The sequence below is a fragment of the Podarcis melisellensis genome, assembly GCF_964234715.1.
Source record: "Podarcis melisellensis genome assembly, chromosome: 8".
In the NCBI taxonomy this organism is placed as follows: Eukaryota; Metazoa; Chordata; class Lepidosauria; order Squamata; family Lacertidae; genus Podarcis; species Podarcis melisellensis.
Window position 1 is genome coordinate 50761008 of NC_138540.1, and position 15026 is coordinate 50776033.

At 42.6% G+C, this 15026-nt stretch overlaps 1 protein-coding gene across 1 annotated transcript in view; it reads right to left on the reverse strand.

Annotated features, from left to right (window-relative positions):
• LOC309375853 (polycystin-1-like protein 2) overlaps nucleotides 1-15026 on the reverse strand; it is a gene marked incomplete at its 5' end in the record, with an annotated part of 46846 nt that continues 31820 nt past the window's right edge. The window contains 12 exons of the mRNA XM_081921771.1: nucleotides 1-417; nucleotides 1642-1773; nucleotides 3111-3212; nucleotides 3874-4084; nucleotides 5283-5443; nucleotides 6816-6943; nucleotides 7231-7364; nucleotides 8098-8425; nucleotides 9385-9570; nucleotides 10862-11002; nucleotides 13336-13432; nucleotides 14313-14544. Coding sequence (XP_081777897.1) covers nucleotides 289-417; nucleotides 1642-1773; nucleotides 3111-3212; nucleotides 3874-4084; nucleotides 5283-5443; nucleotides 6816-6943; nucleotides 7231-7364; nucleotides 8098-8425; nucleotides 9385-9570; nucleotides 10862-11002; nucleotides 13336-13432; nucleotides 14313-14544 — 1981 coding nt within the window. The 3' untranslated portion in view covers nucleotides 1-288. The remainder of the gene's footprint in view (nucleotides 418-1641; nucleotides 1774-3110; nucleotides 3213-3873; nucleotides 4085-5282; nucleotides 5444-6815; nucleotides 6944-7230; nucleotides 7365-8097; nucleotides 8426-9384; nucleotides 9571-10861; nucleotides 11003-13335; nucleotides 13433-14312; nucleotides 14545-15026) is intronic.

Genomic DNA, 15026 nt, shown 5'->3' on the forward strand with positions numbered 1-15026 from the left:
TTTGGATTCTTAGCTTTTATTATACTAGACTGTGGAATAAGTACAGAATAAAGCAGTATGCATAATCAAGCAAGCATCAGTTCTATAGTTCTGTCAAGCACTCATTTTCACATCTATTAGTACAGAGTTAAGGCCAGTAGCTTAAGTACAATTATTGGAGAGCACATCAAGACCTCAGTCAATGGAAGTAATTCTGCTGTCTGCCACAACATTTCACAAACATGGAAGCCACAATATCTAAAGGCAGCTGCAACAGATGTAAGTTGAAGTGGGTAAGAAGACCAGTTATTAGTTGCTCATCACAGGTTCTTCTAGTTTCTTGTCACAGGCTGGTTTATGGTCAGTTTTACATTTTATTCCAAGGAAGCTGCAAATTTTCTTCAGCATTAGGTCAACAATCTCTTCCTCTTCAGAAGCCTAAAAAACACACAGAGACACACACAATACAGTTTGTATGAGTATAGATATAACAGTGAATTGCATCCTGGGCTTGTGTAGAATTTGTGGTGATGATGATAACTACAGGCAGGAAAAAGTAGAACACAAAACAGTCATGTTAAACATTGTAGTAGCACACTGCAGTAAACTGTAGTGTGGCCAGGAGAATATGTGAATTTCAGTATGAGTAGATTGTCAGCCAAACTAAACCTGCTGATTAATGTGCATGTGATTAGGCGGCAGACAGATGCTGAAAATTACTGCCAAAAGAAAGGAAGACAAACAGGAAAATGTATTGGCTGGTTATTCTTAGTTCTAGTTCATAGTTAGCAAGCTCAATCACAAGATGAGGTTTGGACAGCACACTGAGCCATACTGTGGCTTAGCTTAGTGCAGGAAGGAGTAAAAAGACTGGGGAGAAGCAAAATGGATTACTGTGTCATATGAACCAGGCCAGGGCCCCACACGTAATGCTAACACCATGAGTTGTGGCGAGTCCAAGTAAAGAATTAGGCTTGGATTCTCCCCTTTCCTCCTCCTGCACAGCCAGTAGGCAGAGATCTACAGATGTTTGTTCTGTAAGAATTATCTGTTTGTTTTGTTGTATGAACCAGGAATCCTGGCTTTAAACAAACCAGTTACTTAAACAAACTTAAACAAACCAGCATCACAATCCACAGTTTGAAACTGGCTTGTTTTGAAATTTACCACAGTTAGTTGTATGACAGGTTTCCTGGTTCATAAAACAGGACAACATTCTTTGAAAATGAAAGTAATTGGAGGAGTAGAAGGGGAGCAAGGGGAAGCAGACAAGCCTGATGTCCATGTACAGTGGTTACAAACACGTTAGGTTACAGACTCTGCTAACCCAGAAGTAGTACCTCAGGTTAAGAACTTTACTTCAAGATAAGAACAGAAATTGTGCGGCGGCGGCACAGCAGGAGCAGGAGGCCCCATTAGCTAAAGTGGTACCTCAGGTTAAGAACAGTTTCAGGTTAAGAATGGACCCCCGGAACGAATTAAGTTCTTAACCAGAGGTACCACTGTATGTAGTACTAAACCATGGTTTAGTAGTGTTACATATGAACTCGGCCTGTGCAGATCCTTGATTAGTCAGATCTTCCAGTATACATATATATGTACAGACCAGGGCAGATGGCATCCTTAAATGTGGAAATTCACATATTACTTCTGTGGACAAACCTGATAATGTTTCTGTTCCTCACTGAAAGCGACAAGGATCACAGAAATGAAGAGATTCAACACCACAAATGTCATAAAAATGATGCAGGAGCCAATTAAGAAGGACCCCAAGATAGGATTGTAGTCCAAGACCTGAAAGAGACATATATGTTGCAATAAGGGATATTGTTATCGTCTTCAGGGAAGAGAACATTATTTTCAGGGACAGTACTTGTGAATTATTTAAACACTTCAGTTTGCTGGTGTCTTGTGTAAGCATCATGTTTCCCCAAATGCACTCTGCCTTAATACTGAAGAGAGTGCTTCCTTGTATATTTTGAGGAAAAGTAATGCTTAAGATATGTGTTGCTGTTTTTTTTATGTACAAGTTATACGACCGTACTTCAGTGGGAGCAGGGGGTAGCATTATGAAAAGTAAAAAAAATGTGTTCCCTCTTGCCTCTCCCATTCCAATGCATCATTGCCTGTGACTTTTGCTCCTCCTTTTCCACCACCCTCATCTGTCCAAAGGTCTCTTCCTGCTTAGTCAACTTTCGTCCTTTCTTTCCCTTTATACCCAGAACTGCTTTTCAAAACCCCAAAAGGTGATTTCACCTTTATTGCTTTGCTCAAAACCCCCCTTTTCATGAAGCCTTACAGTAGTCCTAATACCCATCCACAGCCTTTCCCAACTTGTTGCCCTCCTGATGTTTCGGACTCCCATAATTGCTGACCATCAGCCATGCTGGCTGGGGATGATAGGAGATGGGAATCAAACAAGGTTGAGGAAGGTTGTCTTATGATAACTAGGGATGGGTGAATCTGTACATTTAATTTTCTCCCCGTTTCTCATTTTTCTCTTCCTAAGTTCAGTTCTCCACATTTCGCATTACAGTGCTACCGCGGGTTACAGACACTTCAGGTTACAGACTCCGCTAACCCAGAAATAGTACCTCGGGTTAAGAACTTTGCTACAGGATGAGAATAGAAATCGTGCTACGACGGCGCAGCGGCAGGGGGAAGCCTCATTAGCTAAAGTGGTACCTCATGTAAAGAACAGTTTCAGGTTAAGAACAGACCTCCAGAATGAATTAAGTTCTTAACCCGAGGTACCACTGTAGTTTGCATTAAAAAAAAAGTCCTGAAAATTCACCAGTATTTTACTGCATTTCCCCCCATAATATGCATTTTATATGCATTTTCTCCCCAATATACACATGTTTGCAAGGCAATGTTCCCTAATATGATACATTTTTGAATGTTACTTTTGCTGATAGATGCATGGCCATCCACACTTTACCCTAGCATTTGCTTTGTGTACAAATTTATTGGCTGGAGAATGGCATTGCAAAATATAGATAGTTTAAGATGGGGCTGGAAAAACTATGTGTGTGGATGGTGCTAAATAAATAAGACAACAGATATGTGGTTCATTTCATTTAATTCAACCTTAGTTACAAGGAAAAAAACCTCTGAAGGGTAAACCATACCTCTTCATAGTTGAAGATTCCAAGCTGAAGACTGACCATTGTCTCTGCAGAATCAAACAGGGTCTTGTAAGAGTTCAACTTCCAGCCGTAAATCAAGTTTGTCTGCAAATTATAAAAATGGGAGGAAAACAGTTTCTCACCCAAATCACAAGGCCAGTTAGCAAGTGACACAGATTACTGGGCAAACTAGGTTCTCCATAATACACATGGTTATTTTTCTGCTTAGACACAGGTTGTATTGGAGCGATTGGTGTCTCTTTACTGCAGAGATGAAGGTTTAGGTTAATGCTGAGGTTGCAACTGAGAAATGAGCCCTGCTTGAAAACATAATTACTGTTGCTGCCAGTTGCTTTCACAAGCCCCCTGCGCTTTAGGCCTCAGCTTCTGCATATGTTAAAGCGCTCATACCACTTTAAGAGTTATGACTTCCCCCCCCCCGAAAGAAACCACCTTTGGGTTAAAATTTGTTTCAAGCTGTTTTTAATGTTGTATTTTAAATGGCTGTAACCTGCTCTGGGACCTTAGGGTGACGAGTGTGTAGTAAGTTGAACTCATTGTCATCATCCTTGATATCTGGGGCTGATGGGAATTGTAGTCCAACAGCACCTGGAAGGTACCATTTTGACTACATCTGTATAACAGACAGGACTCTAAAAAATATATGAGCAAACTAATCCAAATTACAGAGGGTGGGGAGGGGGCGAGGGGAGAGAGAGAGAGCCAGAAAACCGATTGGGAATAGATCGAAGACATGGGTACTCACCGCTATGGAGTAGGCAAGGAACATGATTATAATCACAGTTGCAAATCCTGATATGTCCCCCCAGGCCCTCCTCAAGGTTGAGGTGATCATGTTCAGCTTTGGGTTCAGCCGCAGGAGATGCCAGAGTTTCACAGTGGCAAGAAGAACCAGAAAGGCAATCAGGTAGCCCAGAACTGCATCAACAGTTGCTGTCTGATTGAAGCTTGCAAACCTGAAGGAATATGGGAATCGTTATGACATTGTGGAGGCTACTCTGTTAGGGCACATGGAGCATGGCTCCACCAACCTTAGCTACCCTCCACCTGCTTGCCTGCCTGCCCCTCTCCTTCCTTATAACCAGTCCTGGGGCTGTCTCTAGATGTCAGCTCCCTCCTCCTCTTTTGTCTCAGTGTTGCTTTTTAAAACTCACCAGGGAAGAGAATAATAATAATAATAATAATAATAATAATAATAATAATAATATTTTTTTTTTTATACCCGTCCCATCTGGCTGGGTTTCCCCAGCCACTCTGGGCGGCTCCAACAGAATATTAAAAGCACAATAAAACATTAAACATTAAAAACTTCCCTAAACTAGAATTAGTTGGCACTGCCTGTCATTGACCTCCCTGCTCTCTGTTCTACCAGTCCCAGCCAGCACCGGTAATGAGGCAGTGTTGTGTAGTGGTTAGAGTGTCAGACTGGGACTGAAGAGACCTAGGTTCAGATACTGGCTCAGCCACAAGGTTCACTGAATTTTTTTCTTTCTGTCTGATCTGCTTCACAAGGCAGGTGAGAATCATGTTTGTCTCCTTGAGCTGCTTCTTGGAGGAAAGGTGGAGTTGGGCAAGTCAACCAATCCGTTCTTTTCCAGTTGAAACACAAGTCCTTAAAAATTGGGCAGCTTCTCTCAGAGCAAAAACCTGGGAGGCGCATATTAATTGTATTTTATATAAACTTTATGGATGCAAGCAGTAGCTATTACAAAGTTGAAAAAATGCCTTGCAAAAAAAAAAGATCTATGTGAATTTCATGCGACCCATCCCATCCATTTTGAGCCTGCAGTTTAAAAAAAAATCTCCACAAAATTATATAAAAAACTTGTATTTAAAAACTTTTTTCAAAATAAAAATATCTAAAGCCACATTTTTCTAAAGACCTTTTTCTGAAACAATACATTTTTATTTTAATACATTTTGGTACTCTTTAATGCCAAGGACTGTACTGCAGCATTTGTACAAGCGCCAAAATCAAAGGATACCGGTAATTATATTTGGGGAATGCAAATCAGGTCAGTTTGCATTGGAATTCACAGAGATCAAATTGCACAGGGAGCATCCACAGATCACAAATGCTGCTTAAAAATTCTTCCCTTTTCTACCCCTGATGGGATGGAGAGTTTGCAAAGTGGCAAGATGTGGAGCCCTTACTCATCCTTGTGCTCCTGATAGTAGCTGATGTCCCGCAAGCCCAAGATTGTCCGTCTTACAAACACCAACAGGGCGCTCCAGCTGATGGAAATGATGGCCAGTTCCAACAGGTTCCACTTGCTTCGGAAGTAATTCCATTTCAGAGCGCGCATGAGCTTTCCCTGCAGGAACAAGGTGTTCAGTTCCAAAGAATGCATTAAGTGATCGTTAGGGAGAAAGGCAGATTGTGTTGCTACAATGCAACCTCATTTCGATGCCTAGCCAAGCATGACCTCATATCCAAGGATCACACAGTCAGTTAAATGAGAGAGCTGCTGGAATGCAGAAAGGGTTTCCAGCTTTTTCTGGCTGGCAGCTGCCTCTCCTTTCTAACAGCTGCCTGACCTGCAGAGATTCAACATGGAAAAGATGATAAGGAAAACACTTCTGATGACGAGCCTATTCTGCAAGGAGCATTCTGCTCTGAAAACTGTTTGTTATCTATTCCCAACCATATTCACAATGCATGTGCAGAGACTTGGGGTGGCCTAAATTTTAAATGGCAAGTAGGAACTGTATGCAATTTCCTGGGTTAACATGGCTGCAAATAAAATCTTGCTGGAACCAAATAAGAAGGAAAAACACTAAATTTGTTCTAGATTCCGCTTGTTTTCCAACAGTGGCTTTTACTTCATGTGAAAGTTCACGTAAAACGTGGAAATCAACAGTTACAGAAATGACAGGAAAATGGAGCAAAGTACTGTCTGAAGGCAGCCTTAGGTACTCTTTTATCTCCAATGATGTTCTGGAAATTCCATGCGAAAGAGAAAGCCAATCAGTTTGTAGGACAGCATCCCAAAACTTCAGGGTGGTAACAAAAAGAAGGACAGCTGTCTCATTACAAGTCTTTGGCTGCAGGCCTCTGCGCACCTACCTGGACAAAGTCCCATAGAACTAAGTGTGGGACTTATTTCTGAGAAGACATCTATACAATTACACTGTCGGGGTTACTTAGTCCCTGCCTGCAGGGTGTGGCAGTTGACTGGCAGCAGGAACTACAAGCACTATAATAAAGTGTCAGGGCTGGTGGCAGCCAGGGCTGCTGATAGGATTCGCAAGCCCTGGAACATATGTGACCAAACAATATGGGTGTCTGGTCTCCAGAATGCATGGGGGACCTGTGTATTCTTCAGATGTTGATGACTTCCAACCTGCATCAGCCTCAGCGAATATGGGCAATGGCCAGGGATGGTGAGAGTTTCACTTAAAAACATCTGGAAGGATTAATTTGTGGAAGGCTGGTTTAGCAGCATTGTTCTCAACTGTGGCACAAGAAATTCCAGGTTCATATCACCAACAAGGTTCGCTTTCCTGGCTCAGGGTGGAAGAGCATGCCTTCCACTGTTCAGAGGTACCATGCCTCTAACTACCAGTCGCTGAGAACCAAGAGCAAAAGAGTGCTACTGCGCACAGAGGCATGTGGCTGGCTACTATTGGATGCTGGAGCCAATGGACCATTGGCTTGATCCAGCAGGGCTTGTCTGGTATCCTTACCTGTCCCACCATATAGTATATGACAAAGAGGAAATAAATGACTTCTGCTGCTATCACAAAGATATGCAGACCATCTGTGTATGGATAAAGCCGGACACTCTGCAGCTCAGACCGCGTAAAGAAGGCCCCTGCGAAATCAAAGCAGAAGTCAGTATTCTGTTCTGTTGGACAGCAGGTACAGCTTATTGTGGAGGGTTAAGACAAACTGCATAAATCTGAAATGCCCTCTTCTATGTATTGTAGCTGTTAAAGGTATGGAAACCATGTTCCTTTTTCTGTCTGGCTCACTGTATCCATGTAATATGCTTGGTTGGTATTGCATTACTACAGTAATGTGGAGACAAAATGTCCCAGAATAATGTAGGCACTGCTTTTTTCTTACAAGAAAACACTGGCGCAGATGTCAGGCTCTTACCTAAGGCATTGGTTTCAAACATGAGGCTTACAATGCAGAAGAGGTTCACATTTGCATTGTAGACAGTGAACTCAACAAACACAGCTCTCGTAAATGTATCCAGCCAAACGTTATTGAAGAGGTACTGGAGAATTCTGCCAAAATACAAAGTGAGGAATGTGCAATCACATGCTATGGTCCTAAAAATGTTAAGATGCTAAGGAGTCAAGAGGTCGCCAAATCCAATCTGAAGATCCAGCAGAAAAGAGGGTGGAACCCCATTTCCTGCACTAACAAAGCATTCAATCCAGAACATTCAAAATGCCCTTAGATCAGCCATTGGTCTAAACTAGCCTTTCCCAACCTAGCACCTTCCAGATGGTTTGAAAGACAACTCCCATTAGCCACAGCCAGCATAGATACCCTCAACCCCACTTTATCTGGCTTGACTGTGCAAAAGGAAAAAAGAACTCTATAGCTCCAAGAGAAGAATACAAATAATATCAATACACCATTGAAATGCAAGCCTTGCCTAACAGCTATTCAAAGTCCCAAACTTCAAAATGCAGTCACACCCTGGAAATGGCATGTATGCAATTAGAAAATGCAGAAACGCTGCATATTTGCAAGGAAACGTAAGTTTATCTCTCTGCTAAGACTTTTCCCAATCTGTACCAAATCTGGAGCTGCAACTGCATGCTTTGCAAAACATCAACACCCCATCTTCTCTCACTTAGTTGCTTCCCATTGAACTGCTAATGGGTGGGATGGGACCCTAGAACCAGGTGGAGCCAAGGATTCCCAACCCCTGAATTAATCTAACTGATTAAACTACTGCTGCTGCTACCACTATTACAGTGGAAGCACAAATAAGCAGAGATAAGCTACCTGGAGGCATTGTGGGCATCTGTCCCCAAGTGAACCACATATCCACCACCTCTGTAGACAGCCAGTTTGCCCCAGATTGGGTGCCCTCTCAGTTTGGACTGGCTCTGATACTGCCATGCAGAACTGAGTTCTGATGAGTTATCAAGGGAAGAGATGTTCCAGTGCGCTCCATAGTCTGCCATGTCCTCCGTGTCGAAAGAATAAGAAGCATGGCACTTGCCAACCGTCAGCTGCAGTTTGGGATCTATTGGGCAGGTGTTGCCCTTCACTCGCACCTGGCGAATCCGGGCACTGCCCACCAGCTTGGAGTTGCCATCCGTGATAAAGCCTTGTTGAAATTTAAGGAGGGAGGGGGAGAGAAAGTGTTTGAAAAGGCAAATCCTTCCACAGTCATTTGCAATGCTTTCAAAGTTAATTTGTACTCCACCAACAGTTTTATATTTACTAATTTTATTTATTTTATTTATGGCAATGTCGTCTGAGTGACAAGCAAATCCTCGGAACAAAAGCACAAGATGCAAAGAAACAGAGACGAAGAAGCAGCAACTGAGGCAGCACAATGCCATGCTAACTGTATTTGCTTGTATAAAAACTTCATAAGGCTAAAATCCTTAAAAAGGCAGATCTTTTTCAGTCGAAGGGCCGCGTCTCCTACTGGGCCAGAGTCTGAATGCCAGACAGAGATCCCTGGTGAGGCACATTTGGCCCCTAGGTTTCAGTCTCCTCATCACTACCATAAGGGTAAAAAACACAGCCAGCTGAGCCTAAAATTATTCCAGTAATAAATTAAAAATATGTCCATGCTAAAACAAGAAAGCCCTTAAAAAACACAACTCAGTGAACTGAAAAGTGTCTGGTGCCAAAAAAAATTAATTAATGTAAGCACCGGGTGAATATCCCAAGATATAGCACTCCATAATAGAGGAGCCACAAGAGAGACGGTCCCTCTCTCTTACAGCCACTTTTTCAGGGAGTACCTGCAGAATGGCTACCACTGATGACTTTGGGGTACAGACAGCAGTATATTGGAAGAGGAGATGCTTTAAAGCAGAGATGGGAAACCTAAGGCCCAGAGGGCCAAATGCAGCCTTCCATGCCTCTGTATCTGGGCTTTGGAACTCTTCCTAGGCCTTTGGCTCATTAAACAATATATGGGCTTTTGGTTTGTTACTCTGTTATGTGTTTTTGTGTTTTTATATTGTAAACTGCCTCTGATCTTTGGATGAAGGGTGGTATAGAAATTTAATAAATAACTGAAATGAAACAAAATGAAATGAATCTCTGTACCTTGGTGTGAGCTGTACAAGTTGCTGACTAAGGTGGTTCTGGCCCATTTGAAGAAGTCCTGATAACTGAAGACGTCTTGGAATCCGTCTGTGAAGCTGTTCTCAATGTGTTTGTTCAGGTAATAGGAGTTAGGATCTCGCTGCCCATAGGCAACCAAAAGCAGCATCCACAAGAAACCCAAGTAGGCTGGGGAGAGGAGAGCAAAGCAATATGAAAGTAAAGAAGAAACCCAATAGGTTTCCAAAGGTGCTTCCAGACAGGGGCTAATACATTGCAAATGGCTCATTCTAATCTGTGCAACTGTAGTACAAACACAGGTTTTTCTGTACCTTTGCAAACACACCTTAAAAAACAATTCAAGAAGTGTGCAAGAACACAACAGCAAACATTGCCACCCTAATCCTAAGTGAGTTACCTGGGAGTAAGTCCTATTGAATTCTGAGTAGATATGGTTAAGGTTCCACTGGTTAGGATTACGGCGTAATGATTGTGGCATATGTTTTTATGAGGGGCAATATTCATTTCCATTTGGTTCTAATTTTTAAATACTAAGGTCTTGGACACACACAAAATTGTACTGTGCTTACGGTCCCTAAGGTAATGTCCCATGTTTACTTTGTGGACCGCTTAAGAGAATAGCTTCTCTAAACTGGGCTTGTCCTTGTTGGTTTGTTTTTAATGGCCCAGAGGACAATCTTCTATTTGAAGAGTTCCCTATTGCCCAGCCCAAATCCAGTTTAAAGATAAAGAACCCTATAAAGAAGAGAGGGCCTTGTTTCAAGGCAGAAGGGGCATTGAAAGTTGTCCATCAACAGCGAGCAGTAAAAAAAGGTAAAGGTAAAGGACCTCTGGACAGTTAAGTCCAGTCAAAGGCAATTATGGGGTGCGGAGCTCATCTAGCTTTTCAAGGCCAAGGGAGCCGGTGTTTGCCCACAGACAGCTTTCCGGGTCATCTGGTCAGCATGACTAAACTGCTACTGGCACATGGAGGACTGTGACGAGTGCCAGAGTGCATGGAAATGCTGTTTATCTTCCAGCTACAGCACCACCCACTCCCTTTACGTTTACCGGTACCTTACCTATTTATTTACTTGTACTGGTATGCTTTTGAACTGCTAGGTTGGCAGAAGCTGGGACAGAGCAACAGGAGCTCACACCGTCATGCAGATTCAAACTGCCAACCTTCCTATTGGCAAGCCCAAGAGGCTCGGTGGTTTAGACCACAGCACCACCCAGCACACAGCTCACTTGATCAGTCTTCCCCATGGTGAGATTATTGTATTTCTATTTATGTTTATAGTAATCATTTCTGAATGTGAATCTATACACATTAGATAAGCACATTTTATGTGAATCAGTATCGCCTATTGTCCTCTTTTTCTTGACGAGGAAATAAGTAACTATCCAAATCATGCCTTCTTTTAAAGCCCATTCTCTCTCCCCTCACAGTATGTTTAGAATGCAATCATAAACGTACCCAATATTTCTCTAATCAGGGCAAATGCTTTCTGCTCCTTGATGCGGTTATTCTTCATTTTCTCAATGTCGGTAGAAGGGGGAGGCTGGTAGATGTTGCTTCCGCTGTCCCTGCGGGCTCCAAAGATAGGGTTTGAATCACCTGTACAGGAAGAGGAGGCAGCGGCCTATTACTAGCCTGGAATTTATCAGCTGAAAACAATAGGAGAGGGACAATATTTGGAGACTGTGAATCAATGGCAATAGGCATATGTCACCAATCTCAGGTAGCACATTCTTGGCTGTATGAAAAGTGCAGTTTCCATTGGGAAAGCCTAATTTAGACTAGCCCTAGAGCTAGTTTTGATAGCCTACATCAGGGCTGGGGAATCTTTTTCAGCCTGAGGAATCATTCTCTTCTAGGTATCCTTCCAATGGTCACATTTCAGTGGTGGGCGGGGTCAGAAGCAAAAGTGGGTGGAGCAACAATGCTCACACATCTCTGTCTATCCAGGCAAGCAAGAAGCATCATCAGGAGCTCAAAAGCACATTATAGTTATCAAATCCCACCCCAAAATAACAATAGTCTGGGGGCAGGGTTTGTGGTTGGTTTTGCATAATGTTCTTACTTATTCTTCATGCTACAGAAAATACATTTTTTTAATAGCAACAGTACGATGTGCCCCAAGCTACCAAGGACATTCATACTCCTTTAGGTACCCAGCTCATTTAGAGCTCTGTAGGTCAAGGCCAGAGCCTTCAAATACACAGTCAATGAAAGCTTCTTTGGTTTCTTGACCATTTCCAGGCACAATTATAGACAGACAGAAAGGAAGGATTGCAGGCTACTTTGTATATCTCCTTGCAGTCACTTCCTCAGCATGTGGGAAACCTGTGGTCCTCCAGTTGTTGTTGGACTGCAGTTCCCTCCAGCCCCAGTAGCCTGGTCAGGGATGATGGGAGTTGGAGTCCAGTAACAGGTCCGTCCGTCCCCCGTCCCCCCCGCACACTAGCTGATCAATAGTGCGATCTTATATATGTTTGTCGACTCAGAAGGAGAAACCAATGACTTCAGTGTGACTCACTGTTCGGTTAAGCATGTATAGCAATCCTAAACACACTTACTAGGGAGAAACACTACTGAGCACTATGGGACTTACCTCCAGATAAACACAGATTATATTGCACTTTGCCTCCACAACATCTATCAGTATATTGTTAATTATAAAACAGCAGCACGATAGATTGATTTCAAAAAAACAACTCTCTATAAATACTCAGTCTTCCATCACCAACCGTAAGCTGGTTTTTAATGCTGACTGCAGTTCTGTTTTAGGCTAAAATGCTTATTTGATACAATTGTTTATGTAACCTGCACTGGGTTCTTACTAGGAAAATAAAGGATACACATTTAAAAATCCCTTTAGGAACTTCAGTGGAGAAGCTGAATTATTTAGAAATGGAAAATAGCACAAACTTACCTAGTACCTTGGATTATGGACAAAAAAGCGTAGACTGACTGGAGCAAAGAAAAGGTCATCGATATCAAACAGTGCATGTGATCTAACACCCATCATGGCTATTGAAATGGGCAGGAGAGAATATGTTTGGCTTAAGGTGAGATAAAAATAGATCTCTGCACAAGCGAGAAAAGGGCCTAAGTGGAGCGAGGAGCTCTGCTGTACAGGCAGTGAAACTTCCACTTTTCAAAGATGACAAGGAAACCGGGCAGGTGTCCAGTACAGCGTGCTAATTTTGCCAGTGAAACTGATGTGACAACGAGAGGCAATTTCACAAGGGAAACCTGATGCTCCTGAGTCCTGGTTGCCCCTTATGGTCCGCAAATTGCAGAAGAGGATGTCCCTTGATATCAGGCTTATTCGCATGATGTACTGAACACAAGTTCAAACTGTTTCTACCCGTGTTCCAGTGTTTGCATGAAAGAGGGCACACTTGTTGATCTGTACAGCTCAGCGACTATGTGCATAGGTACACAGACAGTACAACAATTGAACATTACATGTGAGTAACATGAGTGCGACACAAATTGTGCAGTTATTGGTAGACTTGCCCCTATTCAGCACTTTGCTCTTCCTCAGTCCTTTAGAAGTTGAGGGGCAAGTCTACCGTATGAACCAGCCTAGCTGTTAAGAAAGTCCTCAGAAGGCCATCTCTGCAGTCCCCTTCTTTTGGGAGCTTGATGGGTGGCAAACAGAAGGAGGACTTTAAATTGGAACTACAACTACTTCTAGCTTTCTCTGTCCTACCATGAAAGCCTGGTCGTGATATTTTGCAAAGCCAGGGGAAATAAATTATAGGTCAGTTTTCCCCAATCAGCAGCCCTCCAGATGTTTTGAACACCAAATCCCATCAGACACAGTCAGCATGACCAATAGGGCTGGTGACAGTTATAGTTCAGCTACATTTGGAGGACACCAGATGAGGGAAGGCTAATGTTATTCTAGGCCATGTTATTAAAATAGCTTAATAAGTTACCTGGGGCAGACAATGGGCCATTGATAGATGTGTTTTCCTCATCTTCCTGTTCCACCTTTTTAAGAACCAGAGCAAAGAAAGCAGCAAACCCCAGTACCTGGAAAACAGTTGTTGTGGATCTAAAAACATATTTTGGCATAGATAAGCTTAGTGTAAAATATCTATTTCTGACACCTTGCATTGGCAGAAAAGATATTGTGTTTTCTAAATGCAGATGAAGCCCGTGGAATATTGGAATATTTGGCCACCAGGAATCTGTTTCACTCTTTCTGAAGACGGCACAAATATTATGCCATTGATTAATGAAGGCTGCCTTGCACATATCAAATTAAGATAATGCACCGTTAGAACTATGGTTTTTGAAGGTGCTAGCAATTCTGTAGTTAAACCAATAACTACAATTTCCAGGCTTCTCTTTGTTCAGACTCATGCTTAAAGAGATTTGAAACCAGTTTACATTTGTAGTATACACATTATATTAAAAGACGAAACAAAGCCCTGCAATTCTCCCCACATGTATTTAGATGGCCTCTTGGTACCCTGATTTGGCCTTAGGCTAGGAACAAGCAGATAAAAGCAAATAAATGAAAGTGCATATCCAGAGGCGCCCATAGCATCCCTTCTGCAAATGGTCCACAGTAACAAAACCCTTGGTGAGCAATGCATATTCCCTCTTCATTTCCAAGCCCTGAATATCCTGCTGTGACCATTCACCGACATTCCCACTTGTGTGCACACATGTAAATGGAGCTTCTGCTATTGAACCTTATGTAACTAAAGCCTGTGATGAAAAGGAAGGGCAGTCTTCAGTGGTAGAGTATCTGCTTTGCATGCAGAATCTCCAAGAAGGGTTGTGGAAGACCCCTGCCTGAAACCCTGGAGAGCAGCTGCCAGTCAGTGCAGACAATACTGAGCTGGATGGAGCAGTGGTCTGACTCGATATAAGGCAGCTTTCTAATGTTCCTAGGGGAGCCTACCTTTAAGGGTTGTGTGATGAAAAGGCTTTCAAAGAAGGAGATGGCCATGGAGATCAGCCACTTGATGGAGTTGTCCTTCCCATAATGCAGCCCGTACAACATTGTGAAGAATCCCGATACGCCGCTGGTGATGGCCACCAGGGACCAGCCAATGAAGACACACCACCAGGGCAGGCCTTTGGGTGTTGGTTCCTTCTTGCCATCTCCGAGAACGCTGGGAGTTGGTGAGCCTCTGGTGAAGCAAGAAAGCTGGGTTACATGACATATACAAGAGCTCAAAGCAGTGGTAAAAAATGCTAAATAAGCATCTTAACCGGGAGGGGGCAGAATGTTGAATGAAAAAGATAACAAGTGTGTAAGAGTGCTTTAAAAGTATGGTAGGGATATGGTCCTTGTCATCCCTCAGTCATTCACTCACTGTGTGGTCTTAGATAAAAAAAATCTCTTGACAGATTAACTATTGAATTTTATATTCTCAAAACAGGGGTTTGAATGTCTGTTTCCTTGTCCCTCATTCCATCTTAAAACCTCTTAAAACATCTTAATTCCATTCTCCCCACCCATTTTCCTTCCCCACTCTGTTTACTGTCTAGGTTGATGAAGTGTTCTAGTGAACTCAAAAGCCTGCACACTACTTTGTGACATTTTGGTTAGACCGCATCTATTTCTGGTCATACTCAGTGTAGACCCACTGAAATCAAATGACACAACTTA